Source organism: Amphiura filiformis, chromosome 9 (genome assembly GCF_039555335.1).
Source record: "Amphiura filiformis chromosome 9, Afil_fr2py, whole genome shotgun sequence".
NCBI lineage: Eukaryota > Metazoa > Echinodermata > Ophiuroidea > Amphilepidida > Amphiuridae > Amphiura > Amphiura filiformis.
The window spans coordinates 41,674,340-41,692,681 of NC_092636.1; the positions used below are offsets into that span (position 1 = coordinate 41,674,340).

At 34.4% G+C, this 18,342-nt stretch overlaps 1 protein-coding gene across 4 annotated transcripts in view; it reads left to right on the forward strand.

Annotated features, from left to right (window-relative positions):
• LOC140161004 (dachshund homolog 1-like) overlaps positions 1-14,953 on the forward strand; it is a 144,672-nt gene extending 129,719 nt beyond the window's left edge. For all 4 annotated transcript variants that reach the window (XM_072184373.1, XM_072184374.1, XM_072184375.1 and 1 more), the window contains 2 exons: positions 7,207-7,323; positions 10,956-14,953. In XM_072184373.1, coding sequence (XP_072040474.1) covers positions 7,207-7,283 — 77 coding nt within the window. In that variant the 3' untranslated portion in view covers positions 7,284-7,323; positions 10,956-14,953. The remainder of the gene's footprint in view (positions 1-7,206; positions 7,324-10,955) is intronic.
• The last annotated feature ends 3,389 nt before the right edge of the window (positions 14,954-18,342 follow it).

Below are 18,342 nucleotides of genomic sequence, written 5' to 3' on the forward strand. Positions count from 1 at the left end.
AAGGTCAATGTCTTCCATAGGGGTTTATGGGTTTCAGTTGCACACACACCCCACACACCTACCACCAATGGTCACCTGCACACACTCACACTCACAGTCACAGGATCATATATACGTTCAAACATGGTCATACAAACAGACGTACACATATTCACACAACCACAACCCCACCCCCTACCATGAAATATATATTTCTGGTCTAAAGAAATATCGCTGTCGGAAATTTAAATAAAAATGGTTTGAGAGAACTCCATCAATTTGAAGGGCATATCGTTTCTGAAGCTAAAAGTTCATTGATTGTGTAAGTGGTCCAATTCTACGTTTCATAAGCAAAAAAAACCAACCCAATAATAACACTAACGACTTTCATTTCAAGATTTCATTGCTTTCTAACTAATTACTTTCTTAGCAAGGTCTGTTCTTGATATTTTTGCTAATCTTCATTATAATCTGAATTAAATTATTGACGTCAAATAGAATATGTAGCTAGATAAAAGAGTCTTAGCATTTCATGTGTTCTATTCATGATACAGATGATTAATTAGGTGGTGGTTATGGAACTGTCTGTCACAGAAAATGTGAGGCCATATTAAAGGCACATTCATAGATTTTGTAGCGGTGGTCAACTGATTTTTTTAGAACATTCATATTTTGACTTGGTGATGAGGTATGTTCCTAATTTAATATGATATACCAAATGAAAGGAAGTTGCAGCAACATGTGTATTTCGACAAAATTTTGTGGGGAAATTGTTCACTGAACTCAAAATTGCTGAATCTCACTTTAATTCTGGCAAATTGGTGTTATATAGGTGAATTAAAACGCAAACAAAACTTCGTTATCGTAAAACATTCAATCTAAAGGCTACATTTAAAAGCAAAAAGGGTGTTTTTTCCAGTTGAAAAAAAAATCAGGACCCAAATGCTTAATGACTTGAGTGGGTGGTGGATAATTGATATGTGCCTATTACAAATGTGATTTGCACAAAAAAATAAATTGATATCATCTTGATATTGCTTATGAAACCGATAAAAAATACTTGTTACTTGTTGATTATGAAATTGCTTATGAAACAGGTCATGAAATAAGATCTTTTAATGTGGTTTCATCATCATGGAACTGTATAATGGGCAAAATCTACAAATTTTGCTCAAAATTGCTGCAAAAAGTGGAAATTTTTTCTTTAATTTTGGGTTTTTACTGGGGGAAACTGGGGGGTGCAAGAGTTCTGACTGGAGGGCATTCCCCCATGATGCCCCCCCCCTGGTGCTGCCACTGATTGACTGTATATACAGTGCATGCTGCATGGTTGCTAAATACTTAATATGCCTGGTAACAAAGAAACTTTTTTTATATATTTCCATTTGCTTGGTAAATAAAAAACACCAAACTTATATTATTATCCTCTCCTTAATATAATGATAAGAGAATTTAATGAATAATTTTTTTATTTAATCCAATGTGTAATTTTATGGTAGAAACTACATCTATTTTTTTGGAAAATATGTTTCTTTTATTTTGGAAAGTTGCATCTTGTAAATTAGAATCAGCTTAGCAGAATGGACATCTAGACATAGTGAAAAGTGCCAAGTATTTTAATCAGTTATTTTTGTGTGTGACAGAACTAGTACATAAAAGTACCTCTCTCATCCCATTAGATGGCAAATATATTATGTGCTTAAATGTTTTCTAGAAAATTAAAAAAAATATTTATAATACATATATGCAAATGAACCTTTCAGTCATAGCTGTTTAACTTTTTAAAAAACCACAACAATAAAAACAACTCTTTGCAAGTCAAATCATATTATGTCTAAGTATATATAGAGATATATATAGAAAGCGTCTGAGCTCTTCAATATCAGTTTTCATACTTTTAGTAGTGCTTGTTTTCATAAAGTTAATGTAAGTTTGGAACTAATAACTCAGTCGTAAGTAATCATGATTCTTAATTTTTTTTAAACCGATTAATGTCATATTTGTGTCAATAGATGCCATGATGTCAAGTTTTAATGCTCTGAATTTATTAATTTCATTTAATTTATTTAATTTTATTTAAACTTAAGTACCGTACCACATTGGCATAATGAATTCTGCAATATCTTGAAATTTTTACTTTCTTTTTATTTTGGATGTTTGGAAATTAGATCGTCAAGTGGACAACTACAATAAAATACATATTGTATACATATTTTTGTCAAATAAAATGCCATGAAGAGTGAAAAGAAACTAGTTTTTTGTTTCGCTAATTTGACAAGTAGAGGTATTAAGTGGATTTCTCTTGAAATCAAGTCACAGATCTATATAGTTTTATTAGCAGGAGAAGTAGAGCACATTTTGCAAAAAAAGGGAAATAAAAGCCGTGCACCGAGTCGTCACAGGAAAGTGTGGCAAGCATCATGTTATCTGAATGCAACACTTGCAAGATAAGTGGTTGGCGCACACAAATTGTTGCCGTTTCATCATTGCTCGTGGTTTCGAACGCATCGAAGACACGCTTATTTAATCAATTTCAACCGTTGCAAAAACACCTTAATACCTGTACAGGAAATACAATTATTAGCTAGTACTCCACCTTTTTGTGTATTACAATGTTTGGGACATGGATGTGTATCATTCTTTATTTATATTTAAAAGAGTTGACAATATTTTATGATGGGCATGTTTTTTTAAAGTGTAGTAGGACTGTGAATTCCATGTTGTATTTTTATCTTGGAAATAAAGAAACTGTCATTCAAAATAATGACTCAAACAGTGTTTTGAAATAAGCTAAAATTGTCAAGGGCCATCCACTGCCTTTCAGGGTTTTTTATGGGATCTCATCAATTTTCACAGGCTTGGACTGAAGTTGTAAAATTTTGATGATACTGGTCCACACTTGTAACATTTTTAAGACTTCAGACTTGGAAATCAACAATAAGCAATATTGTTATAAATTGATGTGAAAGTCTTACTGAATTTGGGGACAAAATTTCACAGGCTGTGCAGTGGTTTTTACAGGATTTCTGCCTGGGGTCTGTCTGATTTCAAAGAGTGATTGAAAATGAGAAGTTGATTTAGGAAAGCATTTGTACATTGAAAACAACTGTTTATTACTTTATTCTTCATATTCTTCAAAATCATTCTCAAATTTGTTTAAAATGAAGAACAGATTGAAAGAAAGAGATATAGATCAATTAAATAAAGAAACAAATTCAATCAAAACTAAAACGGGCTATTCTGGTTGAAACCTGTACACCCCATATGGAAGACATGACCTTAATCTCCAACACAGGGAGTATGAATTTCAAATGGGGTTACCTGAATGGGTGACTCCATTTGAAATCTTCACCCCCTGTGTGGGAGATTAAGGTCATGTTTTCCATAGGGGGTGTATGGATTTCAACTAGAATAGAAGTGATAAATGGGGAAGATTCTGTGTGGTGTCTTTCTTCCATACCAAAGTTTAAAGAGCTGATAAACAAACAAATAAAGAAAACAAACCAAATCAAAGGAAACAAACAATTAAGAAGAAATAAACAAAATAATGAGGTAATGGGGGCAAATTCAGCACAGTTTCTTTCTTCCATATATATCAAAAGAGCAGACAGACAAACATGCAAGATGTAGACAAACAAGTGGCCAACTGACAAAGAAGTAGTGATTGTTTATTAGCATTTTCTGAATCAGTTTCAAAACTAAAACACACAAGCCCTACAAGTTATTTTCTTTTCAAAACTTCACTAACTTAGAAAGTGCCACCAGTTTGCAAACATTTGGTCATCTGCACAAACTCGGCTCTCGTCTCGGCTTTCCTTGAAGCAAGCGAGTAATTTACACCCTATTGTTTGGAGCCCTCTAGTGTCATATTTTAGCCAGTGGGGAAATAAAGTACATAGCCCTGTATGGGCTTTGTAGCCATGATAACCATTGCATATACAGCTGTTATGATAACAGCCAATCAGATAACTTTATATACTGATGAACGATCCAGCTATAGCTTTCTATATCCCCCTCTTCACCCAGAATTGCAGATGAAATGATGAACTTTAAGTTCAAATTAGCATCATATAATATCGTTGTAAAAAATTTTTAGGTTATCAAGATTACAGAAAGTTGTGAAATGTTGACAGTTTTGGGTATAAAACTAGATATGTTGTGTGAAGTGATTTCTCTTAGTGACAAGCCATTTTTATGTTTTCAAAGGAACATATAAGTCAGACTTTATGTCTACTCTTTAGAAATGAATTAAAAAAAAGTTATCCCCGGGGTGACACGGCCATTGCGACAAACTTGTCCGTCTAGAGGTCTAGCAAATTTTTTTAAATAAAATTAAAAAAAGAAAAGCTCGGACTTGATGCCCGAAGCCCGTCAAAAAGACAGAGTTGGTGACGTGCTGAATGTGACAAAACAAGCAACATTGACAAAGCTATAGTCCAGACAGTTGATGGATGGGAATTGTTTGTGCACTATATAATCTAAATGTTATGGTTGCGGCATTTTGCTGCGAGCCACTCATATTGTTCTGCATTTATCCACCTGCCCGGTCCTAGGGGCTCTGTATTCGGTACCTGTCAACGAGCTTTAACATGAAATGTATCAAAAGAGAAAAGCAGCGGAAATATTGACAGTTGCCAATGCGAAGATCATCATCACTGTAATAATAATATCATCAAAAGACGGGAAAGCATGTTTTTGATGTTTGACGTTAGCGCCCGCGTATACAGACAAGAACTGACATCGTGTAGTGTTGGTTTTTTATGAGGGTATATAGCGTTATCTCGATTAAAAGGAAAATAATGGCGCAAATAGCCGAAGGAAATGTCAGGTAGCGTGGACACTGACTGAAAGACAACTGTTGATATGACAGTTGAAACTGTTGCAAAAACTTGTTTGTTTGAGTGATACACCTGGGAAATCGATGGACGTCCAATCACAGTGTCTCTTTGGGCTATTCCATTTAAAATCCACACTACCCCTGTGGAAGATTTTGGAAACATCTTTCAGAGGGGGAGCATGCATTTCAAATGGAATTAACACAGCCAGCTCCATTTGAAAGTCACTCTCCCTCTGTGGACGATTCAGATTGAATCTTTCTCAGAGGGTGTATGAAAATCAAATGGAGCTGCCTAATGTATTGATTCCATTTGAAATGCATACTCCCCCTGTGAAAGATATTTCCAAAATCTTCTACAGGGGTAGTGTGGATTTTAAATGGAATGGCCCAATTCAATGGACAGTCCATTTACTCTTATTTCACCAACTTTGTATTTCAATTTGAAAGCTGGTTATTGATTTCCTCGTATTAATGCACGTTGCAAGAAGAGAGAAATTAAGAAAATATGGTCCTAATTGTTTAACGGATTACAAATGTTAGCATCGCAATTTGCAATGTCACTACTAATTGTTTGAAACAAAACGCACGGGTCGTCTATTTCAGTCGAGGAAGTGGCTTTAACAATACTAGTAGAGCATAGTCAAGTTTAAGTTGTGACGTTTTAATTTACCGTGGTGCCAAAGTCCGAGATAGTGTCTAAAGAGTTAATCCAGACGTTGAACTTACTGTCTATATCGAAGCAAGAAAGGGTCATTGGTCGTTTTGACATGAATTCTTTGCATCCTTGTCATATAGTTTTAATCTTAACTATAAATTGTTTACTTGTTTTTAATCTTCTGTGTTAAATTGGAAGCATATGCTTTAATTGGATAGGAAGGAAATATATTTAATTTCCAATAAAAGAAAATTATTATAAGTTAACATTAATAACTATTGAAAGATGGTCATTTTTGATTTAACTGAATTAAAGCAAACACTTGGATTATTTTTGAAAAATAAAGGAGAATAAAAGGCAGACTTTAAGAATATCTTGTGTACAAAATATGAAATCTTGCTGCAGTAAATTACAAAAGAAATTGAGGTCTTTTTTTGATCATATCGATAAAAATGTCTTGAACAATTAGCCATCTCAGTGTTGTTGATTACATGCATTGCATTTATGGCCAGTTGGTGGCAGCCATGCTATTTCACGTACATTGTTAGTTAACACTTTGTATGCAAGTACGAGCCTTTCGGCATGAAAAATAACAAAGGAAAATAAACCAGGGTTAACCCCAAATTAACCAGGGTTAACCCCAAATTAACCATAGCCATACACTATTACAAGGTATGTTTGTACTCATTCGATACAATTTCCAATTCTGATCCCAAATTTGGTTATGATAAAGACAAACTTGGATATTTCTCACAATATTTGGACTTGAACTCCAGTTTGATTTCACAGTGTGTGTTAACAATACACCCAAGCAAGCAATACTCAGCTTCATTCCAACCTGGAGTATTAATTCCTCGTAATCCAGGGTAGGGGGCAGCTATAGTGAGTTGTCCCCTTAGGCCTGTGATTAGTACGTAAAATTAGACCTCAAATGACACAAATGAGAGGATTTTGGGTGCACTGTTCCCATTTTCACTCACTGGTCTTCCCTCTGGATAGAAGTGACTCGTTATACAACAATGGATTAACAATGGGGCTTGAATAGCGCTTAAATACTTGTATACAACTCTAAATCCTTAAATTGAACAACCATATAGGGAGTTAATTCAGAAGGGGATTGGAGCGACAGAAATCGTATGGTGTAACAGATTTGTACTAAGTTTATAAATTATGTTTTGAGGAGTGTAACATATTTTATTTCAAAGGCAGTGAATAATGCCTTGAGATACAAAGTTTGAAGTAGAGATTTCCAAAAACTTACGGCCTATGGGTTAACCCCTCAGCATTACCTGCCAATCTAACATTGCCTCCGATTGGTCAATTACATGATATCTTCACTTTAATCACCAATCAGAATGGAGCTTTGCAAATAATTCACCCCAATTTTTTTTGCGTGGTGAAATTATTCTAACAATGTTGCTAATTGGTCCAATTGATAATGAAAACTTCTTTTTGGCCAATCGGCAGGTAGTTCTCATGGGGTTAAGAGATCAGCTGATCTAAATCATCTTTTGTTGTTCCAAAGGAAGCAACAACATTGATGGTCTCAGATATTGAGGTGAAGTGGTGGTCTTAAGTCCCCCAGATCTATTGTACAACTGCTTTATTTATTTTTTTACTTTTATTTTTTGTTGTTGGTGAATTTGATCATTTGGGTCATAAATGTTATCTGATTGAAGTATCTTACAGAAATATAACATAATTAATAAAATGTTTATTGTTTTATTTTTTTCAGAACATTGGGAAGATTTACACATGAGAAGAGAAGAGATGCCCATCATGAAAAGAGACACTGCTAGTGCTAGCCCATGAACATGGATAGCAAAGCAGCCCCTGAAACATGGATAAGTAGGTAAGAATCAAGTCAAATTTGAAAAAAAAAGTGCTTAATCAGGTTCTTTAAAAAAAAAAAAAATCAGCTACGTGATCCGAACATCCTCTTTTTTGACTTTTTTTCAGTAGATATCCATGAAAAAAGCTTATTCCCAAAATTTCAGTTGATTCTGATTTTGCGTTTGCGAGTTAGGCCTATGCATGATTATGGTTATGTGTATTACACTGCCCCATAGGCCACTGTGTTAAATTCTGGTATACCAGGACATAATTCAAATTTGACAAAATCTTTACTAAACAAATTAATCTGCAAGAAATTTTGTGTACGCATAAACATTATGATGCAGCCAGAGGTTTAAAAAAAAAAGAAGAAAAGTGGGGGATGAGGCTGTGGATCACAAAATGCCCTTTAAGAATATGCATTTCAGTTTCTTTAGATCCAGTGAAGATGACTTGCAAGTTTGTTATCTTATTGAAACCAGAAAACCCTCTATAAGACCAAGATTACGACTGTCGGTTTCCCATTCCAAGAATATGGCATTTACCTTTACTATTTGTTTTCATTATTATGGAGCAAACACAGATATTCATCATTCTTTTCTGGTTTATTTCAAAGACCATAAACCACTCTTACGTATTTTGCTTACCTCTTTAAACAAGTTGAAACTTTTCATGTCAATTTCTGTCATTTTTGTTATCTTAACCAAGTTTTTAAACTATTATTTGCATTTCATTGAAAGAAACTAGAGTGAAAGTAGTTTAAAGCATGATATTTTTGTGGCATTAAAATTGTTGAGTTTCGGAGAGACTCAATATGTCTACAACATGAATTTGTACATTTGTATTAAGGCCTATAGGAAAAACTTTTAGCGTGCATGATAATTTGCGTATCAACTGCACTTGTGAAATTCGTCAAATTTTCATTCATGCCATTATTTCATGCACTACCGTATATTGTAACTTTGATCTATACCGTAACCTAGGTTGAAGCGATTCAATCTTTGCATTAATAGTTTAACAAAAATAATGTTGGAAGATAGTGCAGAAATACTTTATGCAAGATTAGTTTATAAAACCCACTTTCTTGTGTACTTGTTTGTTTGAAAGAGAGTTACATGCAGGAACATGACCTTAGATGATCTTATGTATAATAGTAATAATGAACAAGACCTTAACTCTGACTAAACAAGTTTAATTTAATTTAACAATTTAGGAATATATTTATATTTCCAATTTAACTAGTCATTGAATGGTCAGTGGAACCGATAACAGAATATGTATGTGGTATTGACATGCAGGTGATATGCAATCAACTTTATACCCAATCAGGTGAACAACAGTCCAGTAATTTCAACTGATTTCCCATCCCATAAGTAAAAATGCCAAGTCGCTTGATTAACCATGACAGTATCATATTAGACTAGTCACAAGAACGACCAATGATTTACGCAATTTATACCCACTGGAGGAAGCTGGGGCTAATGGGAAGGGAGACACCACGGGTGACCTTCAGACTAAGGAGGGGGGTCATTGACCTCAGGGTGGGGGCACTTCAGGTCAAACCGCAATGCCGAGCTGAAAATAAACACATTTGCATCGTCATGGGCTGACTCGGTCTTGACATTAGAGCTACCTTAATGGGATGAAGTATTTCTTGCGTGTCATTATTCTGAGGTTTTATTAAAACACGATAGCTAATGAAGGATGGCCTATTTGTGACATAAAAGCAGGAGATGGAATTGGCTTGATGGTTTATAAACTTGAAGGTTATTTGTAACTCGTAAACAAATATCCATGAGATGTGTGATTTGGTTTATTTGATGCGAAAGAGCAACGTCAAGAAGCAAGTGAAGGGTTTGAAGAAATCGGAAAAGCGTTAAGTTTAATAACCGAGAAGGGGGCAAATACAATAAATTGGACCTGCGCAGGAAATAGTCCACCCTTCAGAACCCACCTAATTGCATAACTTGAACGAGATAGGCTTGTTATACCTGGTACTTTGTAGGAAAGAAACAGTCGGTCGGCTGGTCGGCCAGGTAAAAAAAGAAATTAGCCTGAAGGAATGTTTCAGTTGCCACTTTTAGAACGCAGCTGATTATGGACCTACTCCCGTCAAAATCAACTTTTGTTACCTATTTCATGTCATAAAATTTGTGTTATTCTTGAGAAAAAATAGAGTTGATATGACATGGAATGATTATAATTGAATGAGTCATGCAAAGGGTGTATGTCAAGGTGAAAACTAACATGCAGCCAGGAACACAAAGGACAGGTAGGGGGCAAAAGTGGCTATTCTAGTTGAAACCCACCCTCCCCCTATGGAAGACATGGCCTTAATCTCCCACACAGGGAGTGTAGATTTTAAAATGGAGTCACCCATTCAGGTAAAACCCATGTGAAATTCATAATCCATGTGTTGGATATTAAGGACATGTCTTCCATAGGGGGTGTATGGGTTTCAACTGAAATAGCGCAATTGGCTTGGGAATGGGATAGGCTATTGTAGGGTTTGATCAGATGATCATGTCAACAGTTTTGTTCATTTGTTAATATTTAAACTTGCAAAAATGTAAAAAGCTATATTATTAAATTAAACTGAACTTACAGGCTGCGGGTAGGATGCTTCAAGTGTGGTTGGGCAGGTAAGTGCCTCCGACTGAGAATTTAAAAAAAAGTGGCACATTCAGACAATTTTGACCATAATGAAGCAAATTAGGCTATTTGTCTAAAAAAAAGAGAAATTTTGAACAAAATGACCCATCCCTATAGCTGGTATTGAAAAGCCTTGTTATTCATTTGTACCAAATGACCGACAATGTGCCCCCACGGGCACATACCTCAATGATGTGTGATTATAATATATTTTGTATGAGAACATTTCCGTCATTTCCTAAGCCTTTTTAGCTAGTGTGTTTTCTTTAAAAGGTACCCATGAAATCTTGTCCCCTTTTGATTTGCCAAAGATCTCTTGCCTCCCTTTTCAACCTGCCAAAAAATTATTGTTTCCCCCTCTTATGCCTTGCTAAAAATGTTTTCCCCCTCTCTTTGCTTTCCTTGTGACAGATTATTATTGCACAGCCCCTAAAGGAAATCATACTTGGTTTAAAAGAAAATGGTTTTAATGACTTCTCGATGGTATTTTTGTGTACGTCTGTGAGTCATTAGAGGACGTAATAATCATTGGTCTATTTATCTTGCAATTTACTTGCTAGGGCGTGGTTGCACATCCTATAATTTACTCTGGACTTGGCAGGTTTCCGTTGATTACTATTCTGAATCAATATTTGTGTATTATTTGGAATGATATTTAGCATGACTGTTGTAATTCTTAACCCACTATCGAGAACTACTACTTTTCTTAATTAACAGCGTTTCTGATTGGTTAATTTACGTTATGTGATCATCTGTGTCACCAATGAAAATACAGCTTCTTAATATTTTAAGCTTTATCCTCTTCAGCCTAACCACCATTCTTACCATGGTGCTGATTGGCTGAATAAATCATAGTAGCCTTCTTGTAGCCAATCAGCAGGTAGCACTCATAGGGTTAGCTTACTGAAATGTACTTGTTGCACCAAATATCTAAATTAATTTGTTGTCCTTTTTCAAAAACTTATGCATTGTTCTTTTTTTTTTTCTTTCCTGTTTCAGAAGTTGACATCAATTGAAAACCATAGACAGACATTCCGGGATTGATCGACGACACCTTTCTTTCAACTCATGCATATTCATCGTTGTGGTGACTTTTGACACCAGGCAGTGTTTCTACTTATTTAGTGTCATTTATAGTTTTTACAGCTCAATTCGAATTTTTGTGCAGATGAAAATATTATGATACATTAGAAAAAGTTGTACTGTGTGAAAAAAAAGTTGGTGTACATTTATGATTATAACTTATGAAATCTTATAAACTGGTGACTTACAGATTCCTTTTCATTCATTGTTCAACTGGGTCTGAAAGGGTATCCTTTTAAATCAAGGAATACTTTGTCAACTTGGCAACAACCTACAAGTAACTAACAGACCAGCAACACATAATAGATGCTTCACCTTTTAGAAGTGAAACAATTGACCCATTCTTGTCAATATTGTACCAGATCGTCATGGTTATACTACCGAAATTTACTGTAAATATGGTAGAGTTTTGTGGCAGATATTTCCTCCGATATTTTGGATCTTGAACATATATGTGTACCATATTTTGGTAAAGATTATCCGTTTGTAGAATGTGTTCACCTGTAAAGATATTTGAAAATTCTCTTAACCCTTTGTAGTTGAGATGGATGTTTTTTTTATGAATTTTGATCTGTTGCTTTGATCATTTTTTGTGAAGTGTATAAAGTAAATAAAATGGAAGACAAGTGGGCAAAGTTGCTTTGGCTGGTAAATAGGGGTTGTTTTCTGTAATACAGTAAACAGCTTGAGATCTGAATGGGATATTTGTCAATCTATGATCTCGGTTACAAATTTACATTGAAAAAAGTTGTTGAACATTGTTCAAAATTTGATAGGACCTATCAGCAGGTTCAAATTTTTTTTAAAAAACAAACTGAAATGTATTTTTTCCTGCTGCAGGCTGGGAGGAAAATTTCTTTCGCAAAGTTCATCATTCTCGTATCTTCATAGTATGTTGCTCTGAACTAAGCCTTTGAGAAATGTGTTATTACTGACACCATACCCAGATACTTAGTTCATTGTCTATGTACAATATGAACAAGTGTACTACATGTATAAACAGACTTCTAGATATGAGAATGTTTAACTTTATGAGAGTTTACAACAGACCTTGGTACTACAAGTCTAGTTTTAAATTCATCAAAAATTATGGTAATGATATTTGTTCTAAATTTTTTTGTCTAAAAATATTCGGTTATTGTTATTTATGTATACAGACACTTGTTTCTTTGTACAACTCCCATTTTAGGTGAGCATGTGACAGTGGTTCTTACAATCATTACCATAATTTTTTATGATTTTAGACTAGTCTAGAAACACTGCAGGATAATAAATTAAAAACACATGTATACCCTGACAGAAATGCAGTGTATTTAAATATTTGTATAGTATAAAATGTCAGTATTGTTAGACAGTAGTACTCGTTTGTAGCGATATCATTTTTTGTTGTTGTTTATTTAACCGTTTTATTCCTTCAAAACGATGTGTGCAAAAGATTTGATTGACAATCAGTCAATCAAAAAAGTTCTTGAATTGAACATGTAAGATATTTTTAAATATGTGTGATTTTTCTAGGCAATGATTAATATGATAATATTATGATTAGAATGATCTTTCATGATTGATAAATCCAGAGATAGTAAAATAAGGCGTTGTGTGGTTTTTCTTTTTGGTGATGTCAAACGTAAATTTATTAGACATTCAAGAAAATGGACATTTTGCGTTGCTGTTATTTTGCAAATAAATCAGGTTTTGGCTTTTTGATCCAATTTCAAAGGGTTTTCAGATACCAAAGATACAACACTTATGAAAAAGTGCAAAATAAGTCGAAAGATATTTCTATGATTTTTTGTATATTTTGCGGTATGTTCGAGAGACATCAACTTGACACTTTTTGAAGTTAAGAAGTTAAAGTTAGGTTTGTTCTAGAAACACTGACAGGAAAATCCACACCACCTCTTATTAATTTAATGAACATTCCCTAAATTATTTCCATTGTTCTGCTTGTCTCCATGTCTGCACCTTAAATATTATGCAATGCTTGTTTTCCTGCACCTTCCCAGCATTTTTTATGTTTTTAAGTGAAATAAGAATATTGTAGTGTTTAGTTATGTACTTAAGCAAGCTGCCAGCGCCAGCTAGTTTGAAATTATAGAATTGCGCCTGCTCCAAAAGTTGGACTTCTCAGGGCTAATACAACATTTGAAATGTATAGATTTAATTTATTAGTCTATACATGTATGCAAACCACCCCTACTTAGTTGTTGGTTAAACTTATAATGAGTAACCAGTCTCATCTTCCAGTCATAAGTTGGGAATATTATATTCATGTTACCAGTAGGAAATGAACTGGAGATTTGGGTATGAGTGTTAACATCATTCCTCAATTTCATTAGGTTATGTTGATATTTGTAAGAATTGGGTATAGTTGAACTGAATTATGACTGGAAGATGAGGCTATTAGACAGTGTGGTATTTAACATATTCTTGCCATGTGAATAAGAATGTTGTAAAAAAAAGTGAATGATAAAACGAGGAACAATAATTTGTCAGAATAAGGTCCACAGTTAAACTTTATTTAAATACTGCACTTAAACACACATACAACAAAGTTTTGCTGTTAAAAAGTTGTAGTTTTAATATTTTTTTGATAATGTTTGACAAGATTTAAAATTTAATCGTAATGTAAGTAGTTATTGTAAATGATTGAAATGTAGCGCCACCACCTAGGTGGTTGGTAACCAGAATTGATAAATGATTGGTTGGTAAACCAGAAAGACGGAACTGTTTAAAAACAAAAAGATTGAATTGGAATGGAAGATATTGTAATATAAAATGAGACTCTATGTCAGATGATATGTGAATAAGTGTTTAGTAAGCTTAAAAAATGAAAAAACTAGTTTAGTGTGACTCTTATATGGCAGAAGAGTGGATCTTGTCTACCTTCCCCAATAAGCAATGTTGTGCTTCTTGGTTCATAATATCAACCGTATGAAATAATTTGGGGATCAGATACAAGATTCACCTTTCTGCCTTACATGGTCAACTGTTAGTAATGTACAGACGAATATGAACCCACCAATGTACATAACATATCGTTACTATGGTTACACCAATCAAAAAATTTTGGGCATTCTAAAAAATAAATTATGCTGATCTTAAAACACAGGGTAGGTTTCACGGAAGTGTTTATAAAAGTTCCATAATGCAGTTCACTTAGGTCTACCCACCAGCTGCAATCCAGGTCTGGCAGGAGAGTGACTCTTTTTATATTAAAAAGTCGTGCTCTTTTGGCTAAAAAATGGTGGTGTATACTGTTGCAAAAATACAGTTCTTGAAAGTATTTGGATAAATGGTACGGTAGTTTGTTTTTTAATTGACAATCTCATCCTTTAGAATACAAAGTTCACCTCTCAGCTATAGGATATAGAAAGAGACCATTTAAGGAACATCTTATGCAGTACAGACTATTAGAGTTAAAGGTCATTATAAACAAAGAATAAAATTTAACATAAGATTAGTGTTAGGATTGCTGGATTTATACTGCCATTAATGATGTTACCAAAAAACAACTCCATAATGCCAATTTTTAGCCAATTTTGAAACTTAATGTATAGATTTTGTTGTTTTGACGTAAAATATTGGAACTACATGTATAAATGTAGTCAAATTGATGTATGTACCTTGTCATCTCACAGATTACCCATCATGCATTGTGTTGTGCTAAAAATCTTCATTTCTTACTCATAGTCGTAAAAATGTAACAGAAACTTTCGCTAAATGAAGCTGCATTGTATAATTGTACATAAAGAGAACTCTGTAGTAGACTGAACCCATGTCTCCATGTAATATAATATGCAAAGTATCTTGCAAAATTGCACTCGCTTAAAATTTATTTTTTTCCTCTATAATGAATAGCTTGTTGCATTATCTTCATTGATCGACTAGGCCAATGGGCATTGTCAATGGGCATTGACACAGTGCAAGCAAGCAAGGTGTGGTTCCCAGTTAGATATGGAAGACTTTGAATCGGATGCAGTGATTTTAATCCTTTACTTTGAGTGGTCCGAAAATGTCATAGTACTATCCTGAATACTCAAATGAGAAATTTGGTATGAGGAGCAAAATTAATCACTCTTGACCAGAATTGACCCAATAATTGGTACATGTAGACTATATTGTCAGAATGAAGGGGATTTAGTTGACAAGAGGTACTTTTTAAAGAGGAAGCCCTACCAGAGCAGTTCTTCTGGGGTGATCCAAACCTGCCTGGTTATCAGATTAATCGGTGACAAGGTTACCTCTGAATTTGACAGGTGCTAATTGAAATGTTATTGCATCAACTAGCACAGACTTCAGAGATAACTTGTCACTGAATTTGATAACCAGACAATTCACCCCAGAAGAACTCCTTGCAGGCATTGTTATCATTGATATTTTGGTTGATTGTGATAGCGGTCATACACCACAAGAAATTAGTTTGACTGGACAGATCAAATCAATCCATCAATACTTCCGATGGGATAATCACGATCACACAAATATTGTCATTCCTTGGCATTGCGGACAGTGATATTAGTGCAGAAAGGTAGTCTTGGGCCACACTTAAAAATCTTCTCTGGCATATACTGGGTCTAAGCCTTCCATCCGGTCCAATTGCATTCATATCTCAAAGGGAACCTCGCCTAAGCAAGCATCTTATCTCTCTATTATTACGTCATCAGTATTGTTTTCTCTTCTAGTCTTTCTTGTAGCTAGAACAATGCATGTATCTAGTGCAAAGATGATGATGATTATGATAAACGTTTATTGCAAATTTATTTTAAGATTTTGGAAAGAAAAATTGTTCATGATGGATATTTATTTAACATGAAGTTGTTGATAGCTGTGTTTGGTTGTATGTATGAGAAAAATGTCTCAAATACTGTAGCGTGATTACATAATATGGAATACTGTAATATGGATAGGCCTACTATAATATTATGTTCACTTCAGAGTGAATCAAAAACAATCATGGAATTGAATAAATTATTCAATTTCATAATAAAATCACAGCACAAATTTGGTAATTTTGCATGCTTGCCCTATATGCCATGGCAATTTTAACCGTTTCATTTATGAGTGCCAGAAAGTAGTACAGTTTTACAGGGGGACCAACGGGACCCCAGTTTGGGCAAATTTATCTTTTAAAAGCTGCTAGTTTCGACTATATTTGGTCACATTCTAGAAAAGCAGCCCCAGATGGGCTCCTAGCCCACACCAGGTTCACAGTTTCAGATAAAACCCTGTCATCTGTGTCTGCTTCTGGAAAGTATGTCTAAAATACACATCTTAAATTCAAATTCAAATATATTGAATGTCTTTTATAAGTATATTCACGCTACCGGATAAGGCTACAGTCATGGCACATACAACATCAACCAATCACAACAAGTGAACTAATCTGATTGGTAGTTTTGTAAATTTGAAAACTTATGCATATTTATGCATAATTGTCAAATAGAATTCTGTGTGCTTCTACACTACCAATCAAACGAATCAACAAAATATTGAAACCAAATTGACTACAGGGTATTTATTTGCAGTGTATATTTTATTATTAATGCCTAATTTATTGACACATAACTGCTGTGAATAAAAGAAATCTTGCTCCTCTTTGTCATTTCTGCAAGCTATCAATTACTTCCTGTTAAATATTCAGTAGAAAATGGCTAACGCTGTTAAATATTCAGTAGAATATGGCTAATGTCTCAATTTGATTGGTTCAAAAAATATTGTATAGTTGTTAAAAATTTTAACTTTAATAGAAAACTTATTATGTTGTTAATATCTAGACGAACAGTATTATCTCTCTTTAAGATGCAGTGTTAGTATAGACTCTCACGCAATCTGTTATCTTTGATGCTACTTTGTGGATGATAAATTAATTGTGGTATCAATGATGACAGCGCATGCGGAGAGTCTATTAATTAGCTCGTTTGTTAACTAGATTAGTTTGAGATTTGTGCCTGTTATTATGACAGTGCATATTACAGTCATGGCATGCACTTTCTATTTGATCAATCAACTCTTTTAATTTATATGAGAAAGTGATATTGCAATAAAAGGATACAAAAGTTTGTACAAAACTTGGTCAAGTTTATCTATGTGTGTCTTGATTGTTGTGTTTAGTTAAATTCTGTGTGTCATTCAACATGCATGCCATTTCCCATATATTTTGGTTTACATGATTATACAGACTCAACAGTGGCATAACCAGGGGGCAGATCCCCCCCCCTGTGGGATGCTGGCTGCCCTGATATGTAAGATTTTTAGCCCTTTTTTGACCATTTTCATCAAAGTTTGCCCCCCCCCTTAAATGTTGGCTTGCCCCCCTTCTGTAAAAGTGTTGGCTATGCCACTGACTCTGAATATTCCACATAGTTCAATTAACAAGAAGGCCTATTCAATCTATTTCAATTCATTTTTTATCTTCTAACAAATGTTTGTTGATGGAAAATCAATTATATGTTATGTCGAATGTCAGGTGGAAATATAATTATAGATTTTACGTCATCAAACATTCATTAGAAATTAATAGATACGTTATCAAACATTTCATTAGAAATTAATAGATTAATAATGAAAAATGTTACAAGACGACTCACCATCCTTTCCGAGGGGTTTGCCGCGACACAATCTGGTCCATGGGGCCAAAGGCGGCAAATTTGAAACTGAGATAAAGGTAAAAATGTGGAGTAAAAAACAATAAAATACATGAGAAAATAGACATCAAAAAAACTTCATAACTTCAGTAAATGATAGCCTATTGTATGTGTAATATAATAATTATAGTAACTCAATTTTCAAAAATGCCTCCTTTGGCCCCTATGGACCAGATCGTGTCACATATAACAGATTTTGCCACGTAGCCAAGAACTTCTTTTGTAAATAAATTCCTTCATGAATTATGTGTCACCAAAAGTGGACCAAAGTGCCGTCACCTTCAACACAACTCCGTACCAATGCTACCCCTCCAAACTCAACAAGAAATAAACCCAGCAATGTTCTCCAAACTCTTTTGTTTGAATGTGTGCCCCTGTCCAGGCCCGTAACTAGGGGAGGGGCGAGGGGGCATCCCCCCAAATCGCCAAAGGCCAAAACAGTCCCCTTTGTGAGTGTAGCATTCGAAAAATAGGTTTTTATGCCTTTTTAATCAAAAAAGGTCAACATTTTTGAGAAAGGTTAAGTTTTTGTGCAAAAAAGTCCACTTCTTCAAAATCCCCTCTTCCCATCCACTTTTTCAGCCCCACCCCAAATAAATCCTGGTAATGGACCTGCCCCTGTCAACTAGAAACTGGACTTTCCAGAGCTTCATACAGGT